Here is a 15,061-nt window from a genome sequence, read left to right as displayed (position 1 = left end):
CTATAGAAGTTCTAAAATTAAAAAGTCTTTACAAATTCATAACTTTTTGAATACCACATGACTTTTAAAGATTCTTTAAAATTTTTAATTGAATACCACATGACTTTTAAAAACTCTTTAAAAATCTTGATCGAATACCGCATGACTTTTAAATACTCTCTAAAAGTTTGGAGGAAAGTTTGAATTGAATACCTCCAAACTTTTAAAGTTCATAAAAGTCTTTAAAATTCTATGGAAGTCATGATTGAATACACCCCCCTAAGATTCAAAAGTATTATTAGAGGATCTTCTAATACTAATTATCAAATCAAATGTTTATCATTACACTAAAAATTATAACTAATAGTGATACATAACTTCCTTTTTTTTTTTCACTTACATAATAACTAACACCATATTTCAATAGCAAAATATTGCACATATCTTTTAAACTTTCAATTCAACTCTTTTAAACTTTGAATTCAACTCTCGAATTTAAGGTACAATTTTTTTGGACTTTCTAAGTTTGCATTTCATAATATGGCTACTCATATATTGAGTGGGTTATGTTAATCCTACACTACCGTCAGTTCGTCTAAGATATATAAGATTTTTGGGAAGAAAGATATATAAGATTTGTCTAAAGCGTGTTATATTTGTATATATCGTACGCTAGTTAACTTTTAGATCTACCGTAGGTTGATCCAACACCTACTACCAGGTAGACCATTTTTTGTCGTTTTCCTCATACATTTACTTTCTAATGTTTACTTTAATTTCCCAACATTGCAATAAAATTTGTTGGCTAAGAATTTAGAAAGTTCACGTCTAGCCTCCTTCTTTTTTTTTTTTTTTTTTTTTTTAATAATAATATTATTGACTCTATTACAATGTAGTACTCTATTACGTCTAGTCTTTTGTTAAACTAACATTGATTGTTGCGTAATGTTACAAAAATTGTGCCTAGGTGTTAGGCGGTGCCCAACCGCCTAGAATTATGGCTAAATTATCGTTTTAGGCGGTCGGTTGCCTAGGCGCCGATTAGGTCGCGGCAGATTAGGCAGTCGTCTAGGTCGTTGGTTAGCTATTTTTGTGTGTTTTTTTTTAAATTGGTTATTTTACTCAAATTGATGTTTTTTTTTTAGTGAAATAATTCTAAATTGTTCAAATTGGTAGCAAACCTAAAAAAAAATGCAATAAAAAATTCAAAATCATGTACTCCAATATTAGTACTTTGTGAATTGTGACTTTGTGTTGTGTTTTGATTTTTTAAATCTTTATACAATTTACAATTCCAGATGTTTTTTAGTTAATATTTAATATTTTAGTATTAACTATAAGTATTAAATAGTTTATACTTACTAAGTCTTAATTAATCTTTTAAATTTATAAAAAAAAAAAAAAAAAAAGAAAGGCGCCTAGTAGCTATATTTGCAACCTTGCTATTGCGCAAGTATAAGAGAATAAAGTTACACTTTTTGCTACTACCTATAACTTTAATTTGCTATAAAGATAATCGATCAACAATTCCTCCCGGCACTTGCTAACATACATCAACTGCACAAGATGCTTTCAATAAGACATGTTATGATACAGTTGTAAAATCAAGCTAGTAGCGTTAATCACTACGCCAAAAGTTATAAATAGCTAGTAGTCAAGACGATACAACTTTATTTCTTTATACTTACGTAGCAGGCAACCTCACGTTTCGATAGTAAGATGCAGGACTCGGTCCTCCAAATCCCTGCCCGGCCAATAAATTAAAATCTTAAAAATTTTCATAAATCTTATCGCATTATATATACTTGCAAAACAAAATATAATAGAGAGTATTAAACAAGGAGGACCACTGGATGTTATTTTGCCAGGATGTAGTTGATGAGTTTGATATGATGAGAAGCAGTAGCAACATAGCAGGTCCAATGAAGTGTCGGTGGTTCTATATTTTTTATCTTATATATGCTGGATCATGCATGCATGTACAAATAATAATAATAATAATAATAATAATAATAATAATAATATCTGATCATCTCTATTCTCTTCTGAGAAAAACTGGACCACTGGACAGGTTCTGATCGAATGGGTTGGTTTTAATTTATTTATAACCAAAAAAAAAAAAGAAAAAAAAAGAGAGAGATAGAGAAGTGGGTAAGTGAAATAGATTGATACAACGATGGGTAATGGCCAAGGACTTTGTAGTCCAGTGGCATCAAACCCTTCTCTTTATACGGGAAGTGGTGGGTAAGTAGTTATGAACAGATACTGTAATAGAGTTAATAGTATTTAAAAAAAACCATGGGTAATGGCTTCCTGTGCTACAGTTTCATTATTATTATTATTATTATATTGTGGGATAACCACTACTAAGGCATTTCATGGACATATTACACTTTGCAAGTAATTGGGTTAGCGAATAGTTTTACTATCCTGTATAAACAGCTGCCTAAGTATTTGAAGAAAGGACGTTAAAGAATATATCAACAGCCAAAGACTTTGTGGTCTAGTGGCATTCGTTTACACCCTCCATATGAGAGGAGGTGTGTTTGAGCCTCAATGGGGGCAATATTGGCTCTTCGTGCTTCATTTGGTTGAGAAAGTAACTATGAATAGATACTACATTGTAATAGAGTCAATAGCATTCAAAAAAGTGACAATTTCTTTTTCATCTCCCTTTTTTAGAGTTAGACTAATATTATTAGAAGAATAGTCATTTGAAGTTAGATTGTCACTTGAAACACAATCATGTCTCTTCTTCATTTTCTAAAGTTTAGTTCCTGACTCGAAAAAGAACAATCCATACAACCTCAGGGTTATATCATAGATGGAGTACGTTGAATCTTATGGACCACATGATAGGTACGGTTCTGGTAATTTGATAGCACATAAGATGTACCTACTTTAATGTATGTTTGTCGTTAAACTTTTTAAGTTTTAATTCCTTTTAACAACTTTTAAGTTGTAATTAATTATACCCTAACGGCCTAACGGGATTTGAATGACGGTTAATGCATTAGGAACACTTTTGGGCCATCTCAGGATTAAAGAATTATTCAAATAATTCCAAAATTAATACTTATGTTAAATATATTAATCTTATTGTGCTAAAGATCTTGTGTTTTTTTCAAAAATAAAAAATAAAAAAAAATCTTGTGGTCAAGCGGCATAACTGTGATTTTTTCAAATGAAACCTTTGGAGTATATAAATTTAGTGTTACTAATACAACTAAATTTCTGTGTTAATGAGTTTGATAGACGGATAGAAATTTAGTCATGACTACAATAATTTTTTTTGATTTAGTTCTAAACGTCTTTTTATGTACTTAATTGCATCCCCGACTTCGTTAATTTTCTTCTAATTGAGTCATCAACGGTTAGAATCAAGGACTAAATCAAGAAAATTCACTATAGTCGAAGACTAAATTGGTATTAAATACTCTTTGATAATTTTCTTCTAATTGAGTCAAAGGTTATAATCAAGGACTAAATCAATAAAAATCACTATAGTCGAGGACTAAATTGGTATTAACTACTATAGTTGATGATTAATTTGGATAAAATCACTATACTCGAAGACTAAATTTGGTATTAATAGATGAAAAATTATCAAGTTATGGTTACAAAGGACTCAATTAAGAAAAAAACATCGAAGTCGAATACCTAACACAAAAAGATATTCAGGACTATATTTAAAAAAAAAATCACTATAATCAATGACTAAATTTGGTATTAACACAATAATAACACTATAAGGCATGCATGCCTCATTTATGCCAAAGAGTGACTTTCCAGGGATCAGACAAGCTAAGCCAAGCTAAGTTAGTAGAGTTTTGGCTTAGTAATTACAATATTTCAACAACTTACTAGCCTTCTTGATTTAATCTGATTAAAATACTATGGGTGATCTAGGTTATTTTATCTCTTTTGATTTTTTGCTAGTTAGAATCACAAAATGAATTTTTTCAATGTAGTAACTGTGAGTTTTCCTTGTCAAAATAAAAAAGTGATGACTTTCTTAATTAGTAATTTAGCTAGCCCTCACAATTCATTTACAATGAATATAAAATTCATTCAAAACTCAAAATAAATAGATAGATACTCATTCCAATTATGTATTAACTTTAAAGTTGGATGGAGATATTATTTAGAAAATGAGTGTACATAAATGATCAAGAAATGGAGTTTGTTCCCAAATAGGTACAGACACGAGCATCCTTGTACACAACTCCCGGCCGGCAAAAGTAGCCGTTGGAAGGGCTGCAATGTCGGTCTTCCGAACACACGCACAGTCCCTCCAACGCACAACCGTCTCCTTTAACGCCGCTGCCGCCCTTCCCAAACACTACCTCGTCCAACCACTCCCCGGAAAACACGTTGTCGGGATCCAATTCCTTCTTGGCCGCCACGAACTTGGCAAAACCTGGGTATTTCCCCTGCACGCCGACGAACGCCACGTCCCGATTCTTCCCCCAATGCGGCCTGTCATAAGTGAATATTACGATGAAAAAGAGAACTTAAATAGCCTCCATACAATAGCTTCTAAGCTAATAATATAGAGATTATTGCTGCAAAAATTGTCCTAGACAGAGTCGAATTGCTTCCTAAGCGTCGGCTTAGGGCGTCTAATTTGATCTACTGGGCTGAGTTGAAGGCCGACTCCGCAGATTTAACTCACCCAACTCGACAGAATTAGTCGAGTTAACTCGAGCTAGTTATATGTATAAATATAATAAAATATTAATAAGGCTAACTTGTCCGAGTTAACTCGATTAACTCTGTCGAGTTGAGCGAGTTAACTTGGTTGCCAACTTGACTTAGTCGGCCGAGTTAAGCCCTAAACAGCGGCGAATACGGTCGGACACCTAGGCTGCCATCTAAAAAGTAATTAGCTTTGACTTAAGGGCACCTCCCGACTAACACCAAACGCCAACTGCTGCATGATGGATGATGGAGACTGATTCTAACAAAATTAGACAAAGTCTAACCACACAAATAAAACTAAACAAACCGAAATACTATACACTACTCCTTTACCTGGCGCCGTGCTTGAAGAACGCCAGCTGCTCCACCTCCTCCCATATATCCTGGCTCAGCCTCGGCGTCACGGCGTCGTCGGCGCGGTAGTAGTTAATATCCACCACGACGGAATCCACCGGCGGGGCCAGGTACCCCGCCGACGCCTTCACGTAGCGTATGAGGAAGCCGTTGTACAGGTCCGCGCCGCAGAAGCTCTCGGGCTTCACCGCGTCGCGCAGCTTCTTGACGTCGCGTATGAAGTCCCCGAAGTTGGCGGCGGGGATTACGGCGGTGGTTTCGTAGAAGAAGAGGCCGTTGATCCGAGGGTCCCACGCGCAGGAGCTGAGGCTGTCGGACGGCGACGTGTAGAGACATGATCCCGAGGTTTGCATTTTGCCTTGTCGGCCCACCACCGGATATCCGGTGAAGAGGACGCCGTTGTTTTTTAATCCGTTTGCCATTAGTGTCTTGGCCGCCATGAATGTGGTCGCCGACATGCATTTTCCTTTGAAATCTCTTCTCTTTTCGAACGCTTTTTCTGCACCATAATTAAACATCCATATAATACAGTGACAACTAGATACTTCTTTGGTAATTAAAGAAGGGAAATTGTCATTTTCCTAATTCAATTTTCACATGCACTTCTAAATTTTCCTCCCTAGCCCAACCTAAATTTTCCTTCCAAGTATACCTTGCATTGTTGACCCTAGGACCTTGGTCCAAATCAACATTATGTACCTGTAATTAACACATTTTGTACCAACATATAGACACATATAACATGATAATTATTGACACATAAATTATTAACTGCAAGTACTGAATATGTTAACTCCATACACATAACATGTTAACCACCACCTTACATGTCTACAGTTAACATATTATGTACTTGCAATTAACAATTTATGTGACTATAATTAGCATATTATGTGTCTCGATCCCCTTGCCAATTTCATCTTATATTCACGACACCTAGCTAGTACCAACGCCAGTGAAATTAGCAAGGGAATTGCTATAATTTCATCTTATTTGGATTGGCTTAACTAAGAGAAAAATTAGGAGTTGAGTATAAAATTTCAATAGAATCAAAACAAATGTCAAGCATCATGTGCTGTGGCATGCAATGATTCTCACATATGGGAGGTCATGAGATCGAGCCTTAGTGGATGTGATATTGACTCTTTGTGCTTCAACAGGTTGAGAAAGTATAAATGAACAGACACTAAACAATCCCTATTGACACTAAATAATAGGTAATTGAGGGATGAACCAAATTGACAGCGCTTCCTTCTCTCAAAATGTTGAATTCTCAATTTCAATAACTTCTCACACCCTGACCCGACAGAGCATTTAGAATGATATATGTTGAATTCTCAATTCATCAATATTCGACCCTTAATCTCTTATCGGACCCAAATTGATAACGCTAACTAGCTAAATTGTAAAATGGTAAAATCGAAGGGTTAAAAGTGTAATTTTTCCATTTAAAAAAAAAAAAAAAAAAACTGGAGAGCAACAAATTAAATTAAAGTACCTGTGGCTCGGATGGTCTTGGTAAGTAGAACAAGGTTTGATTGAAAACCTATGAAATCATTGACGCCATCTCCGGGTGTGTTTAAGGGAACTCTATCATCGTATCTATAGACGGCAATGTTTTTGGAAGGGTACCATTGAAGGTCTCCAAATTCATGCTTCTTTGCATGCTCAATGTACTCATTCTCAAGACCGCTATCATTTGTGAAATTGAAGGTAATGCTACGTTTGAATGCTGGCTCCAATGATAATGTCACCTGTCAAATTTAATTTTTAATAATTAATACACAACTCAACTCGCACCGCCAATCATATATATACCTGTTACCACCCATTTGAAATGGTAACAGATATATAATCACATTACATAAGAGTCAACACTTATTGTAATTTATTTGGGAACAAAATTATTATATTGAAAATACAAGTCACAACCGTTCATGTTACAGTGTAATATGGGCACAAAGTCATCCCTTCTATGTGGGAGTGTAAACCGGGTCCCACTAGACTACAAAATCTTTGGCATGTCAACAGGACCGGTTTTTTGATTTGCGTGGCCCTATGCTGGTAAATAAGTGGGGCCCTATCAAAGTATAAATAAACGGCAAATTGAAGAAAAATTGCAAAGAGAAAAATGCAAAAAATCTAATTTTGGACCAATATAATCACAAATACATATGCTAACTATTAGGTCAGGGCTGGACTAGGGGCCCCCAAAATTTTGGGACCCTGTGCGATAGCACATCTTGCACACCCTAAAATCCGGCCCTGCATGTAAATTAGTTAACACAATTGCAAGTTACTCAATAAAAAAAAAAAGTTAAATTAAATAATAAAATATTTAGTACAAAATATTTTATACAAATCCAAGTAAACTAGAAACCATACACGTACATATGGTGAGCAACTCAGCAATATTTATTAGCTACGAATACTACTACTCCGTAATAAAGAATATTTTGTTTTCACTTCCGAGAAAAGTATTTTTGCTTTTAAGAGAAAGCAAGCAGTCTTGCTTTTAGTCCGGTCATAGATTTTTTTAAGTAAAAGCCAAATTTTTTAAGTACAATCTAAGTTAAATTCGAATTAATATCACAATAATAAGAATAGATGGATATTATATGCAAAAATCACAAATTAAATAAATTAAAGAATAAGAGTCAAATAGGATATTGAACTACACGTAAAATTGTAATTATGTCATCTCTTGGGTGGCTGTTTAGAAGGTTGAGTCCAGCATTCTGTCATCAGAACGTGACTTTGACTATTACTCAAATATAAGAAAATAAAATTGTGTCTTCTCTACTAGCTATAATTGTTGATATCGTGATAAATGTTTAATCCTAACAATTTGTATCAAAGCAGGTCACGAGTTTGAAATAAAAATCTAGAACCCCTCACCCCCTCCCCTGCCTTTGTCTCTCGCCAAAACAAAACCTGGGGGACGGGTTGGGTTTTTCTTTTATTTTTTAAAATACTATTTATTTTCTTTAAAATTATTTTTAAAAAAATTAATTTTATTAAATGGGGTAAATTAATTTACATGAGCAGGTGAAAATTTGAAGTATATAGATACAGCAAAGGCAACCTAACAAAGTACAAATGAATAAATATATAAGTTACAAATCGTAATAAATTAAGACGTACTAATATAGTGTACTATAAAAATTACAAACAAGTATTCGTAGGTGGCAATTTATGATGAATAATGAAATTATTGTCTACATATCAAAAATATGTCAAAGTGATTATGACAGGTTGATATAACTTATAATAGGAGCGGACCATTCGTTAACGTAACAATTGTTAAACACTTTTATTTAGTAGTTCTGAGAAATGTGAAACTGTTTAGGTCAAATTGTTGTGTAGTTTATTTTTAGTCACATCTAATCCTTTCGTGTAACATTTCTCTCATCAATTCTTAGATAATATAAAATTTTAACAAATTGGTTAACATAAACTAAACGGTAAATTATGCTATTGACCCAAGTCCACCTTGCAATATGGATCCGGGCCACAACTGTAAACTAAACACACCCGGGTTAAGATAGCTCTGTTGCAATGTAGTATCTATTCAACCTACTGAAGCACAAAGAGACAACAGTGTCTCCACTGAAACTCAAACCCACCCCCTTCCACATGAAGGTACAACTGGGTGCCACTAGACCACAAGGTCATTGGCATATAAGTTTACTCTATAATGTGGTAAAAATAAATAAATATCTTTAAAAGGAAATTATATTGGGGGCTCAAATACATAAATATAATATTTTAAGTACATAAAATTTTATGTACATAAAATATATTGCAAGTACATAAAAATGGCTCCAACTGCCTACAATAAATTAGCTAGATCCTTTTAATAATATATTTATATATATCAATTTGATTTGAACCAAAAAATAAATAAAATTTTAAAACAAAATTGGATCATAATTCATCTTATTTTATGCATTAATTTCATTCGTACCAAAAGAACATTAAATTAAAGAAACAATTTTAGACAAAAGTTCACTCTACAAAGTGGACCTTGGTCGACAATATATCATATATTATAAAATATTATTGGATTTTGGACTAACCCTTTAAATTCTGCGAAGACAATACTATAATCGGAACTTCTAATCTATTCAAGCCATCCGGTTTGACTCTTAATTCTTGTACCGTTATTATGCTATTCTAAATAATATTAGCGGATTATGCACGATTCAATATTATTTACTCTCTAAAACACTTACGGCTTACTATACCCATGACATTTTTTTAAAGCATACCCATGACATATTTAGTACCAAAAGTAGTACCACAAAATTGATTAAACTTGTCAATATATATATAGCACACTCTTGCTATATTTGGCTCCTTTAATATTTTTTTCCACAAATCAAGACTAATCATGTTTGATAATTATTTTTCTAGACTAGAGTTCGAACATACTTAATTGATTTAGAAGAACTCACGTCATTTCATTTATGTCCCACGAGTATAATTAGAATATTTTAAATGTGCTCGCACAGGATTAGGACACTGGTTCAATAGGTTCAAAACTCAATAGGGATTATGTTCAAATGGCATTTAGTCATATTTGTTGAGTTACAGAATTGTTATGATTTACATCTTCTATCAGGTTAAGGTGTAGGAACTTTGGAGTTGGGATTTCAGAATATTTTAAATGTACATTAAACAGATACATAATGTATTTAGAGTGTTATTAAGGAAGTATGTGTACTGACCTTAGAAATAACGCCGAGCAATCCCAAAGAGACTTTTGCGGCGTTGAAGAGAGGGTCCTCCGCCGTGAGGCTCACCACTTTTGCATACCCTTCTGCCGCCGTGGCCGGGACGACAAGGCTGATCCCAATCACGTGCTCATGGACCGCTCCGCCCTTGCCCCACCACGAGCTGCCGTGCGCCCCCGTGCTCACAACTCCGGCCACCGTCACGCCCTCCCAATACGGCGACGCCACCAAGCTCAGCCCCTCCCCTTCCACCCTGTCAATCAGTGCCCTCAGCCCCACCCCCGCGTCCGCCGTCACCGCCCGATTCGCCACGTCCACCTCGATAGTTGAGTTGTACCTGTCACAGTCCAATTTTATGTCTTATTCAGTTAACGAGTCTTTGTTATTTTTTATTTAATTTTTCATAATATTATGTTTAATATTAATATACAAAATTTAAATATTTAGAAACTACACTAAAAGCAAGCAGTATTAAACACAAAAAATCAAATTTAACAGGATAAATGTTAAGTTTGACATAGTAAGTATGACAGATGAAATGAGACAGATAAAATATGAAGTTTTCTTTAATGTACTTTAAAAATTTACATTCTCTTACTAATAATTATGTATGACCAACTATTATGTAGTGTGATAACACATTTTTTATCATTTAAAATGAGTGCTTCAGGATTGAGTATGAATGTTTATAAAACAAGTACTACATCCAAAATTTGTCTTATATTTTCTACTTTTTAATTTGCAATTTCTTATTGGTGTATCATGTTTTTATTATTAAATAAATATAAATCAATTAATACGTAACATGTTTATTGTACTGTCAAGAAAGAAGAATACTTTTTTCTTTTTACCTAACTTACGGAAACATAAAAATTTCCAACTATTAGTCTTTAGTGGTCAATTTCCAACTACTTCAAGATAATAATGGTCGAAAATAACAACCACCTTTTTGAGATAGTAAGAAAAATAGGAATAGTTCATAAATTTCATCCAGTTTTTAGGGCCATCAAAAACCGTGACCATAAATAAGGAGTTTTATTACAACAAATTAATTTTTAAAAAATTAAAGAATATTATACCATTTTTTATTTATGAATATTATAACTTAAATTAAAATTCCCAAACATTTTAATTTGCATAAGTTCTCTACTAAAAAAAATCAATGTAGGGGATATTTGTTACTAATTTTAATTTTCTCACTTAGAGTAATAAATTAAAACTTGGAAAAATTTTAAAAATAAAAATAAAAATAAAGAGAGAAGAAAATTAAGGGTCCATTTGGAAAGCAATAAAATGACTTATCTAAAATGTTTTCTAGAAAATTAGTCATTTTCCAGAAAATATTTTTACTTTCTAGTGTTTGGTTGCATTTTGAAAAATTATCATAATGTGTTTAGTTCATTTTCTAGAAAATGAGTAGAATTGTATGATTAAACGTTTTTAATTATTTTATTTAAAATGTAAAACTATTTATAATAATATTAAAAATAATGTTATTTATTAAAAAAATGTTTAAAAAATTGTGGATTCCGGCGGACTGGTTTCAACCGAAACTAGGGCCGTCCAGAGAATTGCTCTGGGAAACAAGAGTCTTGGTCTGGAAGCCTAGCTTCATCGTCATTGGTCAATGTAATCTTGATCCGAAAAATGACTTCCCCAAAATGTAAAGATTTTTCCTAGTCGATGAAAAATATTTTCAGTTGACTTAATTTTTCAAACTCATCCAAACACTAGAAACTCAAAAAATGATTTCTATTTTTCAGGTTTTCAAACACACGACTAAATGATTTTCCTTACCTTTCAGTGCTAATGAAGACCGTATCGACACCATTGGTGGGGCAACCCAACTTAGGAATACTGTGCGAAAACCTCGTCACCACTTTTATCTTCTCTTTCTTCCGGTTCGCATCCGCCACCGCCGCCGTGAGCTCCTCCTCCGTCGTCGGAAACACCGCTCTCGGCGACCGGCACACCTTCCGGTCGCCCCACACGCCGTAAGAATTGTAAAGCGTACACCCCGTCGCGTTGCATTGGAGAGGGTTCTGAGGCGGCATCGCCACCGCGATTGAGATCATCATTACCGCATTCGCCAAACACCAGAGGATGATCGCCGGAGACACACCGCCGGCGCCGCGGCGATGGTTCGCCGCCATGGATGACATTTGGAAGTTTGATGATAGATATTGAGGATTATAAGGTTTCCTTAATGTTTTATAGGATTACGAGTCTTTTCTTTTATGGAAGTTTGATGAGATTAAGGAATGTTACGTTTTTTAATTTGGAAAGAGAATAATGCTTGGAAGGCCAGGAAGTCAATATTAATTATTTTGCATTTTTAGTTATTATATTACTTTTTTTTTTTGAGAAGTTATTATATTACTTGAATTGGAGTTCACGACATGCAACGATCGATCCATCGACATTATTATGTATAAATATATTCCTTTTTTTTATTTTATTTCTTTTGACAAAAAATAGAATCGTCTGACCTAACAAGATTGTGAAGGAGTAAATTACGATGATGACTCAATTGATCAATAGAAGTTAAATTTTTTATCACTAGACACAAGGAGTCATCTCATTATTTTGAGGAGTTATTCTCACATTGTCATTTTTTTTTCTCCATCTAAAACACTTGCAAGTATTTCACCATTAAGATATGACGTTAATTGTTACATAAGTATTAAAAAAAAGTTACATTTAGGTATAATTTTTACATATTAGTAACTAATAACGTTTTTGTATATAAATTATGAAAGATGAGGTGAATCACGTATGAAAATTAATTAATTTACAATTAGTCTTGTGTTAGAGGTCACGCGTGATAAATGTATTACTTTTTAAGTAAAAATATTATATAAATTGTTTGATGGCAATTTAGAGAGCTAAGTTTACCATCTTACCATCAAAATGTGCATAGCATTGACCACTATATAAGTATAAGGAAATAAAGTTATGTCTTCGTTCCTGCTATAATTTTTGACATAATAGTAATTGTTTAATTTGACAAATAATATAAGAACAATGTAAAAGAACTCTGTTACAAAGAGTTGCCTCCACTAAGAGTCGAACCTACTCCGATCTCTTTCACAGTCGAACCCACTCCATTTCACGTGGGAGTGTAAACTGGGTGCTACTAAACCACAATGTCTTTAGCTACTGTGAAAAAACTTTCCTTCAGAACAAAATGTACACTTGTAGTATCGAAATTAATGCACTTATTTACTCCATTGACTTTGAAATTAAAGGCAATGTATTTAATTTTGCTGGCTGCAGATATATTCAATGTTTTAATTGATTGTTATTATTTTCTTTTCTTTTCTTTTCTTTTTTTTTTTTGGAAACAATTGATTGTTATTCTTATCAGGAACAATTGATTGTTATTCTTATATTCAGTATATATGATGAATCAGATCACTCCATTGACTATAGATGCAAAATCATGTGATATATGATCATCAATGCTATCTTACCCCACTAATATATTGTAACGTGCCTGCAACTATCAACCATCCATTCTTGCAAATTTCACTTCCGATCCTGTTAATTAGGCAGGGATTTAAAAGGTGAAATCTAACATAGACTTACTGCATAATATTAATAAAAAGTGTAGTGTTATTACAATTGCTTTGCATATATAAGAAAATATATATATTTGTATTTTTTTTGAAAATATATATATATATATTTGTATATTCACTAATTAAAAGGGATTTGGACACTTGGACAGTTGGTATTTGGTATGCTTTTAATTACACATGTAACATCATACTTATGCCACCGATAAACTAAACTATAAGATATTTGACTTTTTATTTTTAATTCAATTACTTGTGAATTTCATAATCCCATATTATTGGACATATATTGATAGAGGGTCAAGTTATGCTGTTAGGCTATGAATTTCTTGTTTGACATGAGATCTTACGTGCAAATCTTATTTTATATAAAATATACACAATTATATATATTTTGTCATCATCTTTTCTATGCAGATTTAATTGAAAATCAAATATATATAAAGATTTATTAATTAAATTCTTTGCATAGTTGTCATGGATTCTTTTATCCCTAATCTCCGATATATCTTTTTTTGTGTGATTTGTAAACTATTACGGAGTATAAAAGAGTGAGGTTTACCTATTATACACCCTCAAATAATGACTACTATATGGATTTTTACTACTTTCTCAACATACTGAAGCACACAAAGAGTCAATATCGTATCCACTGAGACTCAAACCAATTCACTTCCATACGGGAGTGCAACCGAGTGCCACTAGACCATAAGATTTGGACAATATTGCTCTATTAATTGCAAAGTTTTTAACTTGTGGTTTTTTTTTTTTTTTTAAATCATATTGAGACAAATAAAACGAAACAAAACTACACCATCCAAAGGCCGCAAATTATATCGTGGACCGCGGTCCACAATCCATTGTGGACCGCGCATCAAAACGACGTCGTTTTGATTAATGAAAACAGACAGATGAAACAACCTCACTTCCGCGCCATTCACTTTCAGTTCATATACACTGCAGTTACATTTCAACATAACTGTAGTTACATTTCAACACAACTGCATTTACATTTCAACACAACTGCAGTTACATTTCGATATAACTACAGTTTCATTTGATAATATAAAAACACAATTGTGAAACTGTTATTCAGTATCAGTTCATATACATTGAAGTTACATTTCAACACAACTACAGTTACATTTCGATATAACTACAGTTTCATTCGATAATATAAAAACAAATGTGAAACTGTTATTCAGTATGAGTTCATATACACTGCAGTTACATTTCAACGCAACTACAGTTACATTTTGATATAACCACAGTTTCATTCGATAATATAAAAATAATGTAAGGCAATATCTTTTACGATAAACTGTAATATCAATGACCACGGTCCACAATGCATTGTGGACCGTGGTCCATGATATAACGACTGTCCAAAGGAGGATATACGGATCTTTTTATTACCGCCATTCTTAGCTTTAATTAACATGATAACAATAATCTAAGTTTAATATTAAAATTATCTAGAAATAATATAGCCGTGATAATTGATTGATAAAATATTTCAATCATTATTACATGAACCATATGATTCACACAGTTGTGTGAACCATAAATAAAAAGTACATTTTTAATATACTAAAAGTACATTATTTTTGTATATAAAGTACATTATTTGAAAGTACATTATTTGAGTATCGAAAGTACATCATATATATATATATATATATATATATATATATATATATATATATATATATA

General features: G+C 32.9%; 1 protein-coding gene across 1 annotated transcript; it reads right to left on the bottom strand.

Annotated features, from left to right (window-relative positions):
* Positions 1-4,057: 4,057 nt before the first annotated feature.
* On the bottom strand, positions 4,058-11,994 carry LOC116006391 (L-gulonolactone oxidase 3). Its single transcript, XM_031246744.1, has 5 exons — positions 11,568-11,994; positions 9,765-10,107; positions 6,533-6,788; positions 5,014-5,533; positions 4,058-4,458 (listed from the first exon to the last, which is right to left on the bottom strand). The coding sequence occupies exons 1-5, from the start codon at positions 11,930-11,932 to the stop codon at positions 4,149-4,151; spliced, it is 1,794 nt and encodes a 597-aa protein (XP_031102604.1). The 5' UTR covers positions 11,933-11,994; the 3' UTR covers positions 4,058-4,148.
* Positions 11,995-15,061: the final 3,067 nt, after the last annotated feature.

Source organism: Ipomoea triloba, chromosome 15 (genome assembly GCF_003576645.1).
Source record: "Ipomoea triloba cultivar NCNSP0323 chromosome 15, ASM357664v1".
Taxonomy (NCBI): Eukaryota; Viridiplantae; Streptophyta; class Magnoliopsida; order Solanales; family Convolvulaceae; genus Ipomoea; species Ipomoea triloba.
The sequence above is the reverse complement of the archived record's forward strand: the minus strand, read 5'-3'. Positions and strand labels throughout refer to the sequence as shown.

Bases quoted from the DNA above. Each gene is read 5' to 3' on its own strand.
- LOC116006391 (XM_031246744.1), bottom strand. From the start codon at position 11,932: ATGTCATCCATGGCGGCGAACCATCGCCGCGGCGCCGGCGGTGTGTCT. The intron at 10,108-11,567 runs GTAAGGAAAATC...GGACTGTGACAG, and splicing joins GTCTTCATTAGCACTGAAAG to GTACAACTCAACTATCGAGG. The intron at 6,789-9,764 runs GTCAGTACACAT...TAAATTTGACAG, and splicing joins TGCTCGGCGTTATTTCTAAG to GTGACATTATCATTGGAGCC.